A 19,334-nucleotide genomic window follows, 5' to 3' on the forward strand; every position below is an offset into this window, starting at 1 on the left:
GGTTTCCTTAGCACCGTCGGTGTCGGCAGCGGTCTCCTGTAGTAGCACCGTCAGCCGGATGTAGCTGTGGTCGCGGCCGGATGTAACTGTGGTGGCGCCCAGATGTAACAGTGCCGCCGACGGTCTCCTGTAGCATGGCCAGCGAAGGGATTTAGCAGCACATGCTATAGGATGCAGCAGAGGCGACAATCGGATGTAGAAGCGCCAACAGGCTCCTATAGTAGTGGTGGTTGGATGTAGCAGCACCGTGACCTCTCTTGTAGCATCGATGGTTGTCGGATGTAGCAGTAGCGGAGGCTGGATGTAGCAATGACGACAGCCTCTTGTAGTAGCGGCGATGTACTATTGTAGCATCAACACCATCGATAGAGGCCCGAGCAGCCCGGGCGTCGGCCCCTTGCAGCAATCCCGCCCCTGCCTCTTGAAGCACCCATGGTGGAGCTTGCAGCTGGCGTGGAGTTGTTAGCATCACTTGGTGATTGCCAAAGAAGGTGGCAGTCGGTGCCAACCGACAACGTCCCATGGCTCTGGCATCCCGTTATGGCGATTGGAGTGAATCTTGGAGGGGTGGGCGCGGAGGAGGCATGAGCCATGGGAGCCACGGCGGGGGTTGTTGGAGATATGCCCGAGAGGCTATAATAAAGTGGTTATTTTTATATCTCTGTGTTTATGATAATTTTTTATATCACATGCTATAATTGTATTAACCGAAAACATTGATGTGTTTTGTAATCAAACCAGAGTCCCTAGTAAGCCTCTAGTTTAACTAGCTTGTTTTATTAACCAGTGATCAAGGTTACCTAATCATGAACATTGGATGTTGTTAATAACATGATCATATCATTAGGAGAACGATATGATGGACATACGTCCATATTGAGTGTAGCAATAAGATCAAGTCCTTAAGTTTTTCTCAAGGTGGAGTGTGTTATATTGTTATCCAAATTCATAAGAAGGCTAATGATGGAGCGAAGTGAAGCCCGTCGCCAGTATACTTGGGCCGATATAGGGTTGATCAGAATATACGAATCATCAACACCGTCTATTTATACCTCTTGTAAGCCGTTGGCTAGGGTTGTTCATAATATAAGATAACCCACGGCTTTTGTAAACACTCCATGATATAGTACAAAAAAATCTGCCTGCCGCCCGTGGTTTTTACCTCTTTTTGTTGGAGAGGGTTTTTCACGTTAAAATCTTATGTTCCATGCGTGTATTCTTGTTCATTCTTCATTACTTGCTTGTCACGTTTATAACAGAGCTAAAGATCTTTGTTCTTTGTTCTTCTCATTTAGTTGCTCTGATTTATATAAAAGTTAAAATTATGAACAACAAAAGTGAATTTATATGTTTTTATCATCCAAGATTTTGCACCCTCTGCTCATTTTGTTCCATTATATTACTAGCTTTCGCAAAAAAAAATTGATATCTTTTGTTGTCATTTAGTTGCTATGGTAGATACAAGTCAAATGATGGCATGTGGAAAGGAAACTGAAAATTAAATTTAGGTGATATTTTGTCTGCTATGTACAGTTCCTACTTGATTAGCCCTACTTGATTGCTAATTATTTCTCTCTTCTTTGTAGGGCGGTAAGAGCATTATTTTGACTGCTTTCTTGTAGATTCAACCTGCTTGGAGGCATAAGGCAATAGAGGATAAAATTGCTAAAGGTGAGAAAAAATTAATTAACAGTACTTCTCTATGTTTACATTGGTTCTGTGTTTGGTTTGCATGATGGATTGTTTCACAAATCGAACAGTTCGATCTTTTCACATCTTCCTCAATTAATCCATAGTAAAATGTTACACGTAATTATTTTTTATATGTTATAGCGACAACACAACTCTACGAGTAACTTACGCTGACTTAAAAACTGAGCAAGTGAGACTGTTAGCTCCAGACATAGGAATTGAGATGGTGTGATTGGCATAGGAATCGCTACAACTGCAGCTAGATTTAGGGCTCCTTTGATTCATAGGATTTGTAAAGGAATTGTGTAGGATTTGGATCCTATGAAAAATTTTCCTATACAAATTGTTTGATTAATAGAACAAATCCTAAAGAAATTAATCCTATAGGACTAAAAAGCATGATGTCATACCTCATGGAATAAATTTCTTTGCTACAATTAAACACACTCCATCTTCCTATAGGATTCACATAGGCATCACATCTCAATCCTATACTTTCCTTATTCATATGTTTTTCCTATCCTATGAATCAAAGAAGCCCTTATTGTTGGTGGTATCACAGCTGCTTTTGGAAGAAGGAATTAAGATGGCATCTGCTTAGTGATGGATGAAGTAGGAGGTGTTTCTTTCTGTACTGTCAGTTGTTCTAATCTTAGTTTGGTGTTATTTCTGTTGAATCATGTGCATAAGATGAGTTTACGATGCCATTAATTGCACTCTGTATCTTTGGATAATCAAATTGCAATAGAAATAATGTTGGCTCAAACCGGTGCTGAATACACCAAATAAATTATCACCGGGTCTTACTTAACAACGCTGACACTTCGCTCTCTAGATTGTACACATGATGATGCCATTCTATCCAATCCAGTGAGCAAAGTCAAAAACATATGCGACGGCTACCTCGGGCTTTTGTTAATCCTGTTCATGGCTGCTCGGGCCCGATGAGGGCGAGCAGGATGCCCTGGTAGTACCCTGAAGTGTCGCCAACTACGTCCGCAGTAACTGTGGTCTTGTACCTCACCTTGTATTCATCCTTCACTTTCTTCATGTCGACCTCGGCGCGTGATACGATCCCTCTTGTCAGGGACGACTCGTCCGTGCCGAGCCCGATGATTGAGGTCCGGATCACCTGAAAATAAAGGCAAACCACGAAGAAAATCAGAACTGAAGCAAGTCAGTCCCAGACTGTTGCTGATGAATCACAGAAATGGCTTGAGTGCTACCTCTGCGAAATGCTTCTCAGGCGATGTCAAGCACCAAACAGCGGTTTTCAGCAGTGCCGAGAGCTTGTCGTTGCTATTCCCTTCGAGAACCTGCGGATCAAATGACACACAAAAATCAGTCACAGTTAGAAGTGTCATCATACAGACAGTACAATCTTCATGTGACAAATCAAAGTTAGACTGAATATTTTGATTGCGTGCGTTGTCGACGGCGACAGAAATGGGACCTCGTCGATGGTCTTGCCGTTGTCTTGCTTGTAGCGCTCGAACGTGGCCTTGAGCTGCGGCTTGCTCCTGGAGCTGACGATGCGCACCACGTCCCCGTGCAGCGCCTCCTTCTTGGTCATCACCGCGGCGTGCAGCTCGGCCGCCTCCGCCCTCGCCAGCTCGTCGTCGACGTGCTCGCCGGCGTACCGGTACGAGCTCACCAGCCGCACCAAGAACTGCGCACGCACGAAGACAGGCACGCACGCTCATGTGACCGGCAACAGCAAGATCCAAGAAACCCACAGGGACAAAAACGAATGCCAGGATCTACACGACGCGTCGACGCCTTGCCTGCTTGAGGGGATCCTTGTAGAGCGCGCAGGCGGCCACGTCCTCCTCGAGCGACGAGTCGTAGGCGGAGCAGTAGGCCTTCCTGACGGCGACGAGGTGGTCCGGCGTCGACGCGCAGGCCACCTCGATGAGCGGCCAGGCGTGTCGCTCGCCGCCCTTCTTCCTCAGGGCCTTGTAGGCCAGCTTGGCGTCCCGCGCCGCCGGGTCCATCGCCCACAGCGTCATCGCGCCCTGACCACCCAGCAAAGATTGGCAGTTTGTCATTAGATCAAGAAGAAGATGAGGTCGCTCGCAACGGAGACGAAGATGCATCACAGCAAAGATTGGCAGTTTGCCCGTTGGACTCGCCAGAGATCAAGAAGAAGATGAGGTGGAAATGGAGATGAGGATACATCACAATCACCTTGAAGTGGCTGGAGAGCTCGGCTTGGAGCCTGCTGAGGAGGGTCTCGTCGTAGAGGCCCTCGTAGGCCACGGCGATCTCCCCGCGCTGCGCCGCCGTCCGGTGGCCTAGTATCTCGATCAGCGCCTTCTCGTCCGTCCCCCATCCTGTTCCCCAGAATTTTCGGTTCAGCACAAATTGTTCATCGGAGCTCGTCTTATACTTCTTAATTAAAAACAACGAGAAGAATCATCCTAGTTTCTCTCCTCTCAAACAAGAACAGTGACTTGAACAGCAACCATTACAGTGACTGTACAAAGAACTGACCACAAGAGCTAACACACTTTTTACACAATTCAGTGACTAATAAGTTTCTTAGGATACAAATAAACAAACACAAATCTTCAACAATAATGCACAAACTTGAAAAATAATAATACCTTGTACTGCTTTTCTTATGTTCTCCGCATCTTCAGTCGGGGAAGGGACCGGGTCCGGGACCGAGATGGAAGCCATGGAGGCAACAGGTGCTGCTTGTGCTTCTTCTTCCTCCTCGTGTCCTGGAGCCGAGGTGGAGTCGAAGTGGGGGAAGAGGAGATTGAGGGGAGGGATGTTATGGATGCACTCGAGGCAGGAGCACCAGCAACACATGGCACGCGACCACAGCAGAGTTGAAAGCTTCGCCTGCAATGAGCTTTTGGCTAATTATTCTGTCGTGTGTTTCGCGTGCATGTTTGATTGTGTTTTCTTAGTTCATTTTCAGCTTCTTAGAGACGAGTGTTGATGGGTTTCGGCTCATAATTGATAGCCTTTGGCGTATTAGGCCACTGGGACTGTGGGAGTGTTATGTTGTTTTACACCTCACAGCTCATACTGGTGTATTTTGTGGGTTGCTGTATGTTAATGACTTAATTAACATTAAAGAGGTAATAAACTTGTATATTCTTGAAAAAGTTAACTCACGCACTAATGATTTTCCTTTTCACCTATACAGATAAATCATGTTTTTAAGGATTGCCTGATTTGTTTTCAGACTTGAAGTCAGCAGAAATCAATAAATTCTTACCCATTGACACTCTTCAACTATTTTCCATACTCTTGTCTATATCCTCTTGTGAATATAAAATTTTCTACAGCAGCAGAATACACACACTAGCATAAAAAAAAGAAGAACACACTAAACCAAGCAAATGCGCGCCAGGTAGGGGTCGAACCTACGACTTTCCGCTTAGGAAACGGACGCTCTATCCACTGAGCTACAGGCGCTTGGATGTACGAATTCTTCCATTTTCACTTCACAATGTAGATTTACTGTTTTTAGCCTTAATGGCAAGCACTCTGCCTTTGCATTAAAGATATAAAATGTGCAACAAACAGAACAATCAAGAATTTACAGGAATTATGAAAGCAAGAGATCAATGAGTTACTTCGTCCTATAATCTGTTCTTCCATAATTTTTTATTTCTAGCTTAAGGGAACTACTACCATGCGGAAAGATAGCATGTGCAACAACAAAGGTGTTCAGTAATAACAATTGTCAGGAAAGAGAAGAACTTACAGTATAGTATTGCTTTTTTTTTGCAAATAGTAGTATAGTATTTCTTTTGAAAAGGAAAGTATGCACATTTTCATAAAAGCTAAATTTTAGAAACACATGGCATTGCTTAACCTGTAAGTTTTCTTCTACTGCATCTTGTCTAAAATGACACCGTCTCCAGCATGTAAACATCTGTAATATGTTTATACTTTAGCCCATCATTCAAAAGAACAAGAAGCGGCATGGCATCCAAGATAAATATATTTAGAAAGCCTTTCAAAAGTGGAGGGATTTGCCTGCACGTACCATACCACGTTTCACACAGCGTTTCACGTCTTTTTTTGCTTTCTGTGTGAAACCCATACTATTTCATGTTCTTCTCTTACTTTGTTAAAATTGTTTCTTTCAGCCGAAGCTGGTTGGAAGCCTTACTAGCAGATAAAAAAAAATTAGGGTCAGCTATCTCAAATATATAAATACATAGTTAAGCTACATCCAAACAACTGTGCCAAGTTATGTATTCTATTATTTCAAACAGAAACAAGAGAGGGACGACAGTTGGCAAGGGTTGAGCTGACTATAGAACTGCTTGCTCAAATATTTTAGAGAAAACAAGTGTTCTCGCGGATCACACTGATCTGACTAAATAGTTTTGAATATGAACGTTGCGAAGAATGATTTGGTTGCCAACGCATAACCACTCCGTTGGCAAGAGATGCATGGACAACTGGCTATGTGGAAAATGCCCAGGTTTAGTTTGTGCAAACAAATCAACAACCATATCTGAAAATACTGTATTGTAGCCAAATAGGCTGTGCTACTATTGAAAAGGCACCCAATATTCAGGGATAGCAATTAGTTAATCTTTTTTTCCCGGTAACAATTAGTTGATATGAACCACGCTAGTTGTCTCCAGATGTTAGGATACTTATCTATGATAGTAAACGCTGAAAGATTTGCTTGGCCCTAAAGATGACGACGAGGTGAACGAGCAAAACTACATGATATTTTTCCCCAAGTAATTTCAAAAATTAGTTTGGATAGCAGAAACCGTTCATCAACTATGTTTATAATACTCCCAATTTCCAACACGGCCATTTCTGCAGTAACTGCGGAACTGATCGTCCCTGGAAGGCCAAAATTGTCTGATCCACTAATCGATCTTTTTTTTCCCGTCCCTCTATAGCCAGAAACAGGATGTATACAGTATTGTGAAGTTCTGCTTGATTTGAGACCAAGAAGCCAAACATAAGAAGCTACATATCCACTTCTGCTGATCAGTGACCTTATAACAGACACTTGAAACAGAAGTTGTGTCCCGAAACACCCGAAACAGCCTTAAATTGAATAAGACATAAACCAACCATTCATGATTTGATGCAAATAATGATGATGTTGGTGGCAACGATAAGGATGACAGCGTGGATTGCAAGGTTTACTTACTACTTGTGCAGTGTATTGCTATCAGATTAATACTAGTATTTATCATCTTTGATTTTTTGAGAAAAAAACTCGGTAACTATCTCACCTCTTCGAAGAAGATGCAAATGACTCGCACATTATTACTTTAAGAAACAAAATCAGAATAATTTACCTCTCTGATCATATATTTGACATGAAAATTCCTTTTTTGTGGAAATTGACACGAGAATTCTGAATGCATTGAATTTACAAAGGTATTTTCTTGAAGTGACAACTCAAACTCATATCTGTCAATTTAAAAACCATACAATTTTACAATTTTAGTGGGGAGGATATTGAAAGATACAAATAAATAATAATGACCGTTTAATTGATACTCTTTCTAACAGATGGCTCGACTTGTTTCATTATTTGGATAACTTGATCTGATCATGTGATGTGTTTATTCCACATCCATGGACCATGGTGACATGGGGCCTTCATGTGCAGCTGGTCTCCTAAAGGTTTCTCAATAATGGGTATCCTCTTGTTATTTATCTGCTGGAAATATTAGGTGAAGAACTAGCTGGTTCTACTAGCTGGTGTTTCTGTTGTAAGAAATAGAATTAACAGTAACTCTTCCTGTAGTTGTAACATACAAGTTGTATGTTCTCACGAAAATGTAAATCTGACCTGATTGGTAGAAAGATAAGGGCAGGGCAACTGACAATCATAGTGGTGGTCGTCTAAAATCAGCGCGTGTTCCACGATGCCAAGAGTACGCATCAGCTCATCACGTCGTGGGTTGTCACCTCATTTATCAGATGGGGAGGATTGTTGCATACGCGGATGTGTACCCATGTGTAAACCATTGACGAGAGCCATTCTTTGATTAGCTGGGCAAATCATATCAAAACATATATACTGAATTAATTTGAAATACCAGCACTGCCCATAATTGCCTTCCCAAACACACGGTTTCCAGTATAAAGATCGTCCGCCAGGGAGGAGCCAGAGCACACAGCGATCCATCACCATCCTCTGCACCCATCGTCTTCTTCTCCGCAGATCTTGGGTTAGTCGGAGACTCCGGGCGACAATGGCTGACGAAGTTCAGACGCTCACCAGGGCCTTCTCAGGTTTGCATCGACAGATCATTGACTCCTACATTAATTCTTCATCCATGAGTTTCCGTTTTGTGATCATTTGTTGTGAGTCGACATTGATTTTGCTGTGATTCCGAAATAATGTATGAAGGTCTGGGAGGCCTGGGTGTGGACGAACAGACGATGGTGACGGCGCTGGCGAAGTGGCGGAAGCAGCCGGAGAAGCGGTCCGGGTTCCGGAAGAGCTTCCCGGGTCTGTTCAAGGATCACGGCGTGATCGAGAAGGTTGAGGACGACTACATCCTGCACCTCACCGCGGAGTTCTCCCGGTTCAAGAACCTGATGGTGCTGTGGGCGATGCACCCCTGGGAGCGCGACGCCCGCCTCGCGCACCACGTCCTCCACCAGGCGCACCCGGCCGCCATCGTCGTGGAGATCGCCTGCACGCGGTCTGCCGAGGAGCTCCTCGGCGCGCGCAAGGCGTACATGGCGCTCTTCCACCACTCCCTCGAGGAGGACGTCGCGTACAGCGCCAAGGACAAGCCCTACTGCAGCGTAAGCTCCCCTTTCTTTGGATGCTGCTGATTAATGGCGGTTCTTCTTGATGAAAGCCGATGGGCGCATCTGATGATCTGTGAAATGTTGCAGCTACTGGTGGGGCTGGTGAGCGCGTACCGGTACGAGGGGCCCAAGGTGAGCAGCGACACGGCGAAGGCGGAGGCCAAGGCGCTGGGCGCGGCGGTGAAGAGCGCCGGCGCCGCCAGCACCAAGCTGGTGGAGAACGACGAGGTGGTCAGGATCCTCAGCACCAGGAGCAAGCCCCACCTGGTGGAGACCTTCAAGCACTACAAGGAGCTGCACGGCAAGCACATCCTGGAGGACCTCGCGAGCGAGGAGACCCTGGGGGAGACCGTGCAGTGCCTGGCGACGCCGGAGGTGTACTTCAGCCAGGTGATGGAGGCGGCGCTGAGGGACGGCGCGGACAGCCACGGCAAGGAAGCCCTGTCGCGTGTGGCGGTGACCCGGTCGGACGTGGACATGGACGGCATCAGGGCCGCCTACGAGGAGCAGTTCGGGGCCAAGCTCGAGGACGCTGTCGCCGGCAAGGCCCACGGACAATTCAAGGACGCCCTCATCTCCCTCATCGCCGGCAAGTAAATTGCTTGATTGATTACGAACGGATCTTCTCACAAAAAAAGAAGAAGATTACGGTTCGACCGTCATTCTTCTTCTTTTTCTTGCGGTGGCATCGGCACGGCAGTTGTGGTGCCCCGGCCGTGCGTGTGTTGATTTTTTTGATATCTCTCATTTCTGTATGTGTTTTTGTATATGTTGATTGTTGAATTGTTGTCGATCGATCGAGCCTGTAACATCTGCAGCTGAGGTTGGGACGTCACGGATGAATAAAATTGTAATCAATCGAGCATAAATCTTTCCAATAAAGGGAATTTGGTCTTAGGATCCTTTCACCCTTCTCACACTATGATGATGATTTACTTGAGGCTTGTCTTCTTCGATCTGGCCGGATTGTTGATTTTTGGAAGGCTTTGCCAGCGAATTTCAATGAACGACATGCGTGAAAATTACTAGATTAGATGGATTCGGTCGCACGCTATCATTTTTTTTTTCTCACCGGTTGGTTTCAAAGGAAGCTATGCGAAGATTAGCATCTGTTGCCATTGTGGGACATATCTTTAGAATGGCATGGAAGTCGAGGTCTGAGGACTAGTGATGGTGGTTCGAGGCCTGGTGGTGATGAGGTTTTGGGCTGGTGATCTGTGACTTGGAGCAGTGGCATCGTCAAGTGGGGGTGACAGTACAGGAGAAATTCAGAGTCTAAACTCGCAGAGTGAAAATCCACGGTCTACCCTTAGTTGGTTGTGCCTGACATTATCCTTGTTGAAGACATTGTTTTGTGAGCACGAGCTTCCTCCTGAGTGAAAAACCTATGATCTATGATCAAGGCGATGGCCGTATTTATGCATTGTTTTCTTCTTGGAGACGTCACCTTTGGAGTTTTTGGTGTTGTTTTAGTGTTTTATTCGATGTTACAAAAATTAGAGCAATGTAGCGAGAATTTCTTTTTCTGTGTTTCTTATTTTTTTTTTTGTATGTATATGTATTGACATTAGTGCACTATATTGTTGCAGAGGCTAGATGCAATTGGTATCTTCGCTATATTGATAAATACTCTTTGTGCAAAAATAAATATTGGAAGCTTCTTTTTTCTCCTGTCTTGGGTGTTGGCTTGAATTTCATACAACACTAGGTGTTTTTTTAAGATCAAATGATGCGTTTATATTTAATCAACCACACACTCACACTTTGATGACAATAAGTTCACAATGAAGTCTGGTGGTAAACCCAAACCAACTCTTATTACATTTATTTTCGCGGCCTTTGTCAGCTACAAAATGCGCTATTCTATTCTGAGAACGACACACATGTTTAACCGAGAAATCTAAAACTCTTCAATAGAAACTTGATGTCTTCAATCAAAGGACCATGGATCACTTATCGGCTTCGTTGATGCGGGGCAGTTGAGATGCTCACTTGTGAGCACCACCTCCGCCGGTGATGGATTTTGAGGAACGGAGGAAGACAGTTTTGCGTGTCGCCGTCTTGACTCGTCGGCGGCTTTCTGATGCTCATCGACTGCCTTTTTCTCTCCTTCCATCCGCTTCTTCTCATCGTATATCCTCTTACACTCGTCCTCCAGCTTGTTCTGCTGATCGGCGAGGAGGCAGTGATAGGCTTGCATCTCTTCTTGGGTTTCGTCCCATGTGAAGGGTCTTGCGCCCCTATAAGCAACCCTGCCCCTTTGCCAGGACGATGTTGGGAGCCTCCGCCGTTGGCGTTTCCGCCGTTGGCGTTTCCGCCGTTAGTGTTTACGCTGAGGGAGGTCTCTTGCGCCTCTAGCGGTGGCCACGATAGAAGTTTCAGGATTGATGACCACTGCACACGGGAAGTATGATGAGCGAGCACTCTTCCCGTCGCCACCGTCGCGGGTGGTGAGGCAATTTTCATGGTTCTTCATGAGATCGCTCGGACTCACGACATGATGAGCATCACAACCGAAGCAGTAGAACGTTGTTGGTGTAGAGGTCGATATCGATGTTGAGTGCGGGGTCGACGTCAACTCCAGCTCACTGCAGGAGCTGACAGAAGATGTCGGCGTGGATGTTGTAGCGGCAGATGCGATGTCGACTCGCCCGGAACCAAGCAGATCCAATCCGTAAGGAGGACGGAACCTGCAGAGTTGAAGTGGGAGCTGAAGCTCCCGAAGGTCATCTCTTCTCCCTCGCCGAAGGAGACGAATGTCGGTCGCATGGCCGGTGGGTGTGGCCTGAAAGCCACATATCCAAAGCAGATTGATTCCTCCTGAATCGACGAGACGTAGATTGTTGAGATCGAAACCGCATAAACCATGGATCCAGCATGCAGACTTCCCACATACGACACCAATTGACGTGGGGTAACAATGGAAATGCCCATACGTGATGGACTTGGATTTTTGGGAAGAAGCGTATTGGTGGTTTCAACGGAGTACAAGCACACCACATAGGGGACAAGGCGAGTTTTATCCTACTTCAGGCTTCCAGAGGAGAAACCCTACATTATGCTTGTCCGGTTGTATTATTGATGCGGTTACATAGGTAGCCAAGATGGCTATGGTGAGATGATTTAGCGTAGCTAGGGTTTGGTGTCTCGGGTGCCCTTGCCTAGCGCCCCCTCCTAGCTTTTATATGCCAAGCTAGGTCCCAGGTTACCATGTCCAGGTAGGTCACAAGGTAGGAGTTCCCTTAGTCAAATCATACCCTTGTTGCCCACACCAGGCCCATGGGCCTTCGGGTGCTTTGCACAGCCCAACTTCACTTGGGCTGGTTGGTTCTTTCGTGGATCCCTTATAGGATCGTACCAGATATGGTCACGATAGGCACCCATTTAGGCATGCCCACATCACCCACCACCTCCAATGGCGTACCTGTTGCATTCCTTGGCACCATGGGAGATGCAACCACCATTGGTAGTACCTCCTCCTCCACCAGCGATCCACTATCTACCTACACCGGCACCGGACTAGCCGTGAGCGATACGTACGATCGTCTGCCTGACACGGGACGAAAACAATGACAAGTAGAATAGGCCTGGGTTCAAAAAAAGAGAAAATATCAATAGAAAAAAGAGAAAAAAAATGAATAAAAAAACGGTGTCGGCCCAACACCCCCGCCTAAGGTGTGTGGCACGTCTTAACGGTGACCAGGTCAAGGCATAGCTTCTCCCTCCTCTCACGTGTTCGCGTGGCTCTGGCCCTTGGGAAAAGGAACGGTGGACCTTTTTAGGTGTCTCAAAATCTTAGGGCATTTTCAGCAGCCTAACGCATTTTCATCAGCGTTCGTGTTGGTCGCACACCCGATAGAAAGAAAAGCTTCATACGAATGTAAGTAAGGAATAATTAGCTAGGAACAATGATACCTGAGTCGAATAAGAATTTGGATGCATGCATCCTTTGAGCCTATGCTCGGCTTCAAGTACCCGAACATATCCTCGGAGGCTATTCTCGTTGGAAGCGCTATTCATGCACCCGACGGAAAAAGAATTCAGAGAAGCAGTCGATAAAAAGAGAAGAGGCCAAATCTTCGAGTCATTATGAAAGTAAACAACAACACAGTAACTTCATCCATTGCATCAGCCAAACAAGGCAATCGATGTACAATTTATATTTCCAGACCATGTCCGCCACGATAAAATGCGTGAATGTCATGTTCATAAGCATGAAGATAAGACTCCAAGATCCGTCCTAACAAAACTGTAATTCAGAACTTAATAAGATCTCCACGGCCCGAGTTGAATGACACCAACATATACCAGATTCGAGTATGGGGACTTGAGTTTGACGTAGGTTCACGAAATTTTTGCCCAAAAACGATTAACTGGTTCTGATTCATCAAGAAGCACCATGCTCGTTACCAATATCTCCATGAAAAATATATATTAATTAAAATAAGTTATTTAACCAAAACATCTTACAAATAAATAAGTCAAGATTTGGAGATTCAACACGTCTACGACTCAAGCCGAATCTCGAGGCTACTAACATGGTTGTACCTTATTGGGCCCATAGTATTAGCATCCCTAGTACATATCCGGGAAGAAGTCCATGAAGTCATAAAGCCTGGAAGCATACAAAGCCCATGAACAAGACATGCTGAATAAGGAAAGGTCCACCTAGGAGCCGATATAAATATAGGTTATTCTAGAAACTTGTATAAACGATCCGTACTAGACTCTGGGACCCAACCTCTTATATAAAGGCTGGGAGGAGCGAGAGCAGGAAGACCACGACAGAATCGCTATAACCCTAGATCTATTCTAGCAATACCACGACTTTGCCTGATACTCAATACATTACCAGTCACCTTGTTTGTCTGATAAACCGATGAAATCACAAGGGCACCTATTTCCCCGAAACCCGTTCATATCCATGGACATTTCCGAAGTTAACCCTTGTCACATGCCCCAACCCTAACACCAGATAGACTCGCTGTTGCGTCAATTTCCGATTTTAGAAGGGCGTAATGTTAAACACAATTGTACTAACCTTCTGACTTTTTTTGTTTGGATCGGAGGGGGTATATTTTTTAATTTGAGCATTTTTGAAATCAATTTTTTTTAATTTGAACATTTTGTAAATTTGAACAATTTTTAAAAGTTTTTTTTATTTTTGGAAATTGAACATTTGTTAAGTTTAAACAAATTTCAAGTTTAAACATTTTACAAATTTGAACATATTTGAATTTAAACATTTTTCAAATTTAAACATTTTTTAAAACTTGATATTTTTTGAATCTAAAATATAAGTAGAATAAAAATAAAAATAAAAGAAAACCAAAAATAAAAATAAAATGAAAATGAAAAAAGTAGAACAGAAAAGAAAAAGAAGGATGAGAAAGAAAAAAAATACAAACTGGGTCGACCTGGCCGGCCCATACCGCGCGCAGCGGGTGTGCTGGCGTCCGGGCCGACCTGGTCTCTATAGGGTATGCGAGAGGACTGATACGTCTCCAACGTATCGATAATTTCTTGTGTTCCATGCCACATTATTGATGTTATCTACATGTTTTATGCACACTTTATGTCATATTCGTGCATTTTCTGGAACTAACCTATTAACAAGATGCCGAAGTGCCGATTCGTTGTTTTCTGCTGTTTTTGGTTTCAGAAATCCTAGTAAAGAAATATTCTCGGAATTGGACGAAATAAAAGCCCAGAGGCCTATTTTCTCACGAAGCTTCCAGAAGACCGAAGACGAGACGGAGAGGGGCCACGGGGTGGCCAAACCCTAGGGCGTCGCGGCCCCACCCCTGGCCGCGCCGGCCTATGGTGTGGGCCCCCCGTGCCGCCTCTCGACTTGCCCTTCCGCCTACTTAAAGCCTCCGTGACGAAACTTCCAGTACCGAGAGCCACGATACGGAAAACATTACTGAGACGCCGTCGCCGCCGATCCCATCTCGGGGATCCTGGAGATCGCCTCCGGCACCCCGCCGGAGAGGGGAATCATCTCCCGGAGGACTCTACACCGCCATGGTCGCCTCCGGAGTGATGAGTGAGTAGTCTACCCCTGGACTATGGGTCCATAGCAGTAGCTAGATGGTTGTCTTCTCCCCATTGTGCTATCATTGTCGGATCTTGTGAGCTGCCTATCATGATCAAGATCATCTATCCGTAATTCTATATGTTGCGTTTGTTGGGATCCGATGAATAGAGAATACTTGTTATGTTGATTATCAAAGTTATGCTTATGTGTTGTTTATGATCTTGCATGCTCTCCGTTTCTAGTAGAGGCTCGGCCAAGTTTTTACTTTTAACTCCAAGAGGGAGTACTTATGCTCGATAGTGGGTTCATGCCTCGCATTGACACCTGGGACAGTGAGAGAAAGTTCTAAGGTTGTGTTGTGCTGTTGCCACTAGGGATAAAATATTGATGCTATGTCTAAGGATGTAGTTGTTGATTACATTACGCACCATACTTAATGAAATTGTCTGTTGCTTTGCAACTTAATACTGGAGGGGGTTCGGATGATAACCTCGAAGGTGGACTTTTTAGGCATAGATGCGGTTGGATGGCGGTCTATGTACTTTGTCGTAATGCCCAATTAAATCTCACTATACTCATCATGATATGTATGTGCATTGTCATGCTCTCTTTATTTGTCAATTGCCCAACTGTAATTTGTTCACCCAACATGCTTGTTCGTCTTATGGGAGAGACACCTCTAGTGAACTGTGGACCCCGGTCCAATTCTCTTTACTGAAATACAATCTACCGCAATACTTGTTTTTACTTGTTTTCTCTGCAAACAATCATCTTCCACACAATACGGTTAATCCTTTGTTACAGCAAGCCGGTGAGATTGACAACCTCACTGTTTCGTTGGGGCAAAGTACTTTGGTTGTGTTGTGCAGGTTCCACGTTGGCGCCGGAATCTCCGGTGTTGCGCCGCACTACATCCCGCCGCCATCAACCTTCAACGTGCTTCTTGGCTCCTCCTGGTTCGATAAACCTTGGTTTCTTTCCGAGGGAAAACTTGCTGCTGTGCGCATCATACCTTCCTCTTGGGGTTGCCCAACGAACGTGTGAAATACACGCCATCAAGCTCTTTTACGGCGCCGTTGCCGGGGAGATCAAGACACGCTGCAAGGGGAGTCTCCACTTCTCAATCTCTTTACTTTGTTTTTGTCTTGCTTTATTTTATTTACTACTTTGTTTGCTGCATTATATCAAACACAAAAAAATTAGTTGCTAGTTTTACTTTATTTGCTATCTTGTTTACTATATCAAAAACACAAAAAAATTAGTTACTTGTTTTACTTTACTTAATATCATGCATGTTTTTATTTCACTAGTTAAGCATAATGGAAAACAACAAAAATATGAGAGATCTTTATGAACTTTATCTTGAATTAGGACATGATGTGTTTGAAGAGAGAATTAAAAAACCCATGGAACTTTATATGCATGTTAATGGGAATGTTATTATTATGGATGCTTTGAACACCATTGTTGCTAATGCTATGGAAGAATTTAAGCTTGGGGAAGCTAGTTTTGATGAGCATGATATTTTTAGTCCCCCAAGCATGGAGGAGAGAATTTACTTTGATGACACTTTTCCTCCCATTTATGATGATAGTGGTATTTTGGTGCCACCTACTATTGAGGATAAAGTTTATTATGATTACAATATGCCTCCTACACTTGATGAGAATAGTAATGATAGCTACTTTGTTGAATTTGCTCCCACTATTACTAATAAAATTGATTATGCTTACGTGGAGAGTAATAATTTTATGCATGAGACTCATGATAAGAATGCTTTATGTGATAGTTACATTGTTGAGTTTGCTCATGATGCTACTGAAAATTATTATGAGAGAGGAAAATATGGTTGTAGAAATTTTCATGTTACTAAAACACCTCTCTATGTGCTGAAATTTTTGAAGCTACACTTGTTTTATCTTCCTATGCTTGTTACTTTGCTCTTCATGAACTTGTTTATTTACAAGATTCCTATGCATAGGAAGCATTTTAGACTTAAATGTGTTTTGAATTTGCCTCTTGATGCTCTCTTTTGCTTCAAATACTATTTCTTGCGAGTGCATCATTAAAACTGCTGAGCCCATCTTAATGGCTATAAAGAAAGAACTTCTTGGGAGATAACCCATGTGTTATTTTGCTACAGTACTTGGTTTTTATTTTGAGTCTTGGAAGTTGTTTACTACTGTAGCAACCTCTCCTTATCTTAGTTTTATGTTTTGTTGTGCCAAGTAAAGTCTTTGATAGAAAAGTAAGTACTAGATTTGGATTACTGCGCAGTTCCAGATTTCTTTGCTGTCACGAATCTGAGCCCACTGCCCTGCAGGAAGCTCAGAAAATTATGCCAATTTACGTGCATGATCCTCAGATATGTACGCAACTTTCATTCAATTTGAGCATTTTCATTTGAGCAAGTCTGGTGCCATTTTAAAATTCGTCAATACGAACTGTTCTGTTTTGACAGATTCTGCCTTTTATTTCGCATTGCCTCTTTCGCTATGTTGGATGAATTTCTTTGATCCACTAATGTCCAGTAGCATTATGCAGTGTCCAGAAGTGTTAAGAATGATTGTGTCACCTCTGAATATGTCAATTTATATTGGGCACTAACCCTCTAATGAGTTGTTTCGAGTTTGGTGTGGAGGAAGTTTTCAAGGATCAAGAGAGGAGTATGATGCAACATGATCAAGGAGAGTGAAAGCTCTAAGCTTGGGGATGCACCCGGTGGTTCACCCCTGCATATATCAAGAAGACTCAAGCGTCTAAGCTTGGGGATGCCCAAGGCATCCCCTTCTTCATCAACAAATTATCGAGTTCCTCCCTGAAACTACATTTTTATTCGGCCACATCTTATGTGCTTTTTCTTGGAGCGTCGGTTTGTTTTTGTTTTTGTTTTGTTTGAATAAAATGGATCCTAGCATTCACTTTATGGGAGAGATACACGCTCCGCTGTAGCATATGGACAAATATGTCCTTGGTTTCTACTCATAGTATTCATGGCGAAGTTTCTCCTTCGTTAAATTGTTATATGGTTGGAATTGGAAAATGATACATGTAGTAATTGCTATAAATGTTTTGGGTAATGTGATACTTGGCAATTGTTGTGCTCATGTTTAAGCTCTTGCATCATATGCTTTGCACCCATTAATGAAGAAATACATAGAGCATGCTAAAATTTGGTTTGCATATTTGGTTTCTCTAAGGTCTAGATAATTTCTAGTTTTGAGTTTGAACAACAAGGAAGACGGTGTAGAGTCTTATAATGTTTACAATATGTCTTTTATGTAAGTTTTGCTGCACCGGTTCATCCTTGTGTTTGTTTCAAATAAGCCTTGCTAGCCTAAACCTTGTATCGAGAGGGAATACTTCTCATGCATCCAAAATACTTGAGCCAACCACTATGCCATTTGTGTCCACCATACCTACCTATACTACATGGTATTTTCCCGCCATTCCAAAGTAAATTGCTTGAGTGCTACCTTTAAAATTCCATCATTCACCTTAGCAATATATAGCTCATGGGACAAATAGCTTAAAAACTATTGTGGTATTGAATATGTAATTATGCACTTTATCTCTTATTAAGTTGCTTGTTGTGCGATAACCATGTTTATCGGGGAACGCCATCAACTCATTGTTGAATTTCATGTGAGTTGCTATGCATGTTCGTCTTGTCCGAAGTAAGGGCGATCTACACCGAGTTGAATGGTTTGAGCATGCATATTGTGAGAGAAGAACATTGGGCCGCTAACTAAAGCCATGATTCATGGTGGAAGTTTCACTTTTGGACAAATATCCTCAAATCTCTAATGAGAAAAGAATTAATTGTTGTCAAATGCTTAAAGCATTAAAAGAGGAGTCCATTATCTGTTGTCTATGTTGTCCCGGTATGGATGTCTAAGTTGAGAATAATCAAAAGCGAGAAATCCAAATGCGAGCTTTCTCCTTAGACCTTTGTACGAGCGGCATAGAGGTACCCCTTTGTGAAACTTGGTTAAAGCATATGTATTGCGGTGATAATCCGGGTAGTCCAAGCTAATTAGGACAAGGTGCGAGCACTATTAGTACACTATGCATGAGGCTTGCAACTTATAAGATATAATTTACATGATGCATATGCTTTATTACTACCGTTGACAAAATTGTTTCATGTTTTCAAAATCAAAGCTCTAGCACAAATATAGCAATCGATGCTTTTCCTCTATGAGGACCATTCTTTTACTTTCAATGTTGAGTCGGTTCACCTATTTCTCTCCACCTCAAGAAGCAAACACTTGTGTGAACTGTGCATTGATTCCTACATACTTGCTTATTGCACTTATTATATTACTCTATGTTGACAATATCCATGAGATATATATGTTACAAGTTGAAAGCAACCGCTGAAACTTAATCTTCTTTTGTGTTGCTTCAATATCTTTACTTTGAATTATTGCTTTATGAGTTAACTCTTATGCAAGACTTATTGATGCTTGTCTTGAAGTGCTATTCATGAAAAGTCTTTGCTTTATGATTCACTTGTTTACTCATGTCATACACATTGTTTTGATCGCTGCATTCTCTACATATGCTTTACAAATAGTATGATCAAGATTATGATGGCATGTCACTCCGGAAATTATCTTTGTTATCGTTTTACCTGCTCGGGACGAGCAGTAACTAAGCTTGGGGATGCTGATACGTCTCCAACGTATCGATAATTTCTTGTGTTCCATGCCACATTATTGATGTTATCTACATGTTTTATGCACACTTTATGTCATATTCGTGCATTTTCTGGAACTAACCTATTAACAAGATGCCGAAGTGCCAGTTCCTGTTTTCTGCTGTTTTTGGT

The 19,334-nt window shown here is 43.3% G+C and overlaps 2 protein-coding genes and 1 non-coding gene across 3 annotated transcripts; 1 reads left to right on the top strand and 2 right to left on the bottom strand.

The window, feature by feature from the left end:
* Window positions 1-2,458: 2,458 nt before the first annotated feature.
* On the bottom strand, window positions 2,459-4,563 carry LOC124648486 (annexin D3-like). Its single transcript, XM_047188246.1, has 6 exons — window positions 4,299-4,563; window positions 3,880-4,025; window positions 3,477-3,707; window positions 3,146-3,361; window positions 2,919-3,008; window positions 2,459-2,824 (listed from the first exon to the last, which is right to left on the bottom strand). The coding sequence occupies exons 1-6, from the start codon at window positions 4,507-4,509 to the stop codon at window positions 2,618-2,620; spliced, it is 1,101 nt and encodes a 366-aa protein (XP_047044202.1). The 5' UTR covers window positions 4,510-4,563; the 3' UTR covers window positions 2,459-2,617.
* Window positions 4,564-5,051: 488 nt separating this feature from the next.
* Window positions 5,052-5,124, bottom strand: TRNAR-CCU. Its single transcript has one exon. It is a non-coding gene; the product is annotated as a tRNA-Arg (tRNA).
* A 2,577-nt stretch (window positions 5,125-7,701) lies between these two features.
* LOC124648492 (annexin D4-like) lies at window positions 7,702-9,136 on the top strand. The gene is made up of 3 exons (XM_047188251.1): window positions 7,702-7,935; window positions 8,054-8,457; window positions 8,551-9,136. The coding sequence occupies exons 1-3, from the start codon at window positions 7,896-7,898 to the stop codon at window positions 9,058-9,060; spliced, it is 954 nt and encodes a 317-aa protein (XP_047044207.1). The 5' UTR covers window positions 7,702-7,895; the 3' UTR covers window positions 9,061-9,136.
* Window positions 9,137-19,334: the final 10,198 nt, after the last annotated feature.

Source organism: Lolium rigidum, chromosome 4 (assembly GCF_022539505.1).
Source record: "Lolium rigidum isolate FL_2022 chromosome 4, APGP_CSIRO_Lrig_0.1, whole genome shotgun sequence".
Lineage (NCBI taxonomy): Eukaryota > Viridiplantae > Streptophyta > Magnoliopsida > Poales > Poaceae > Lolium > Lolium rigidum.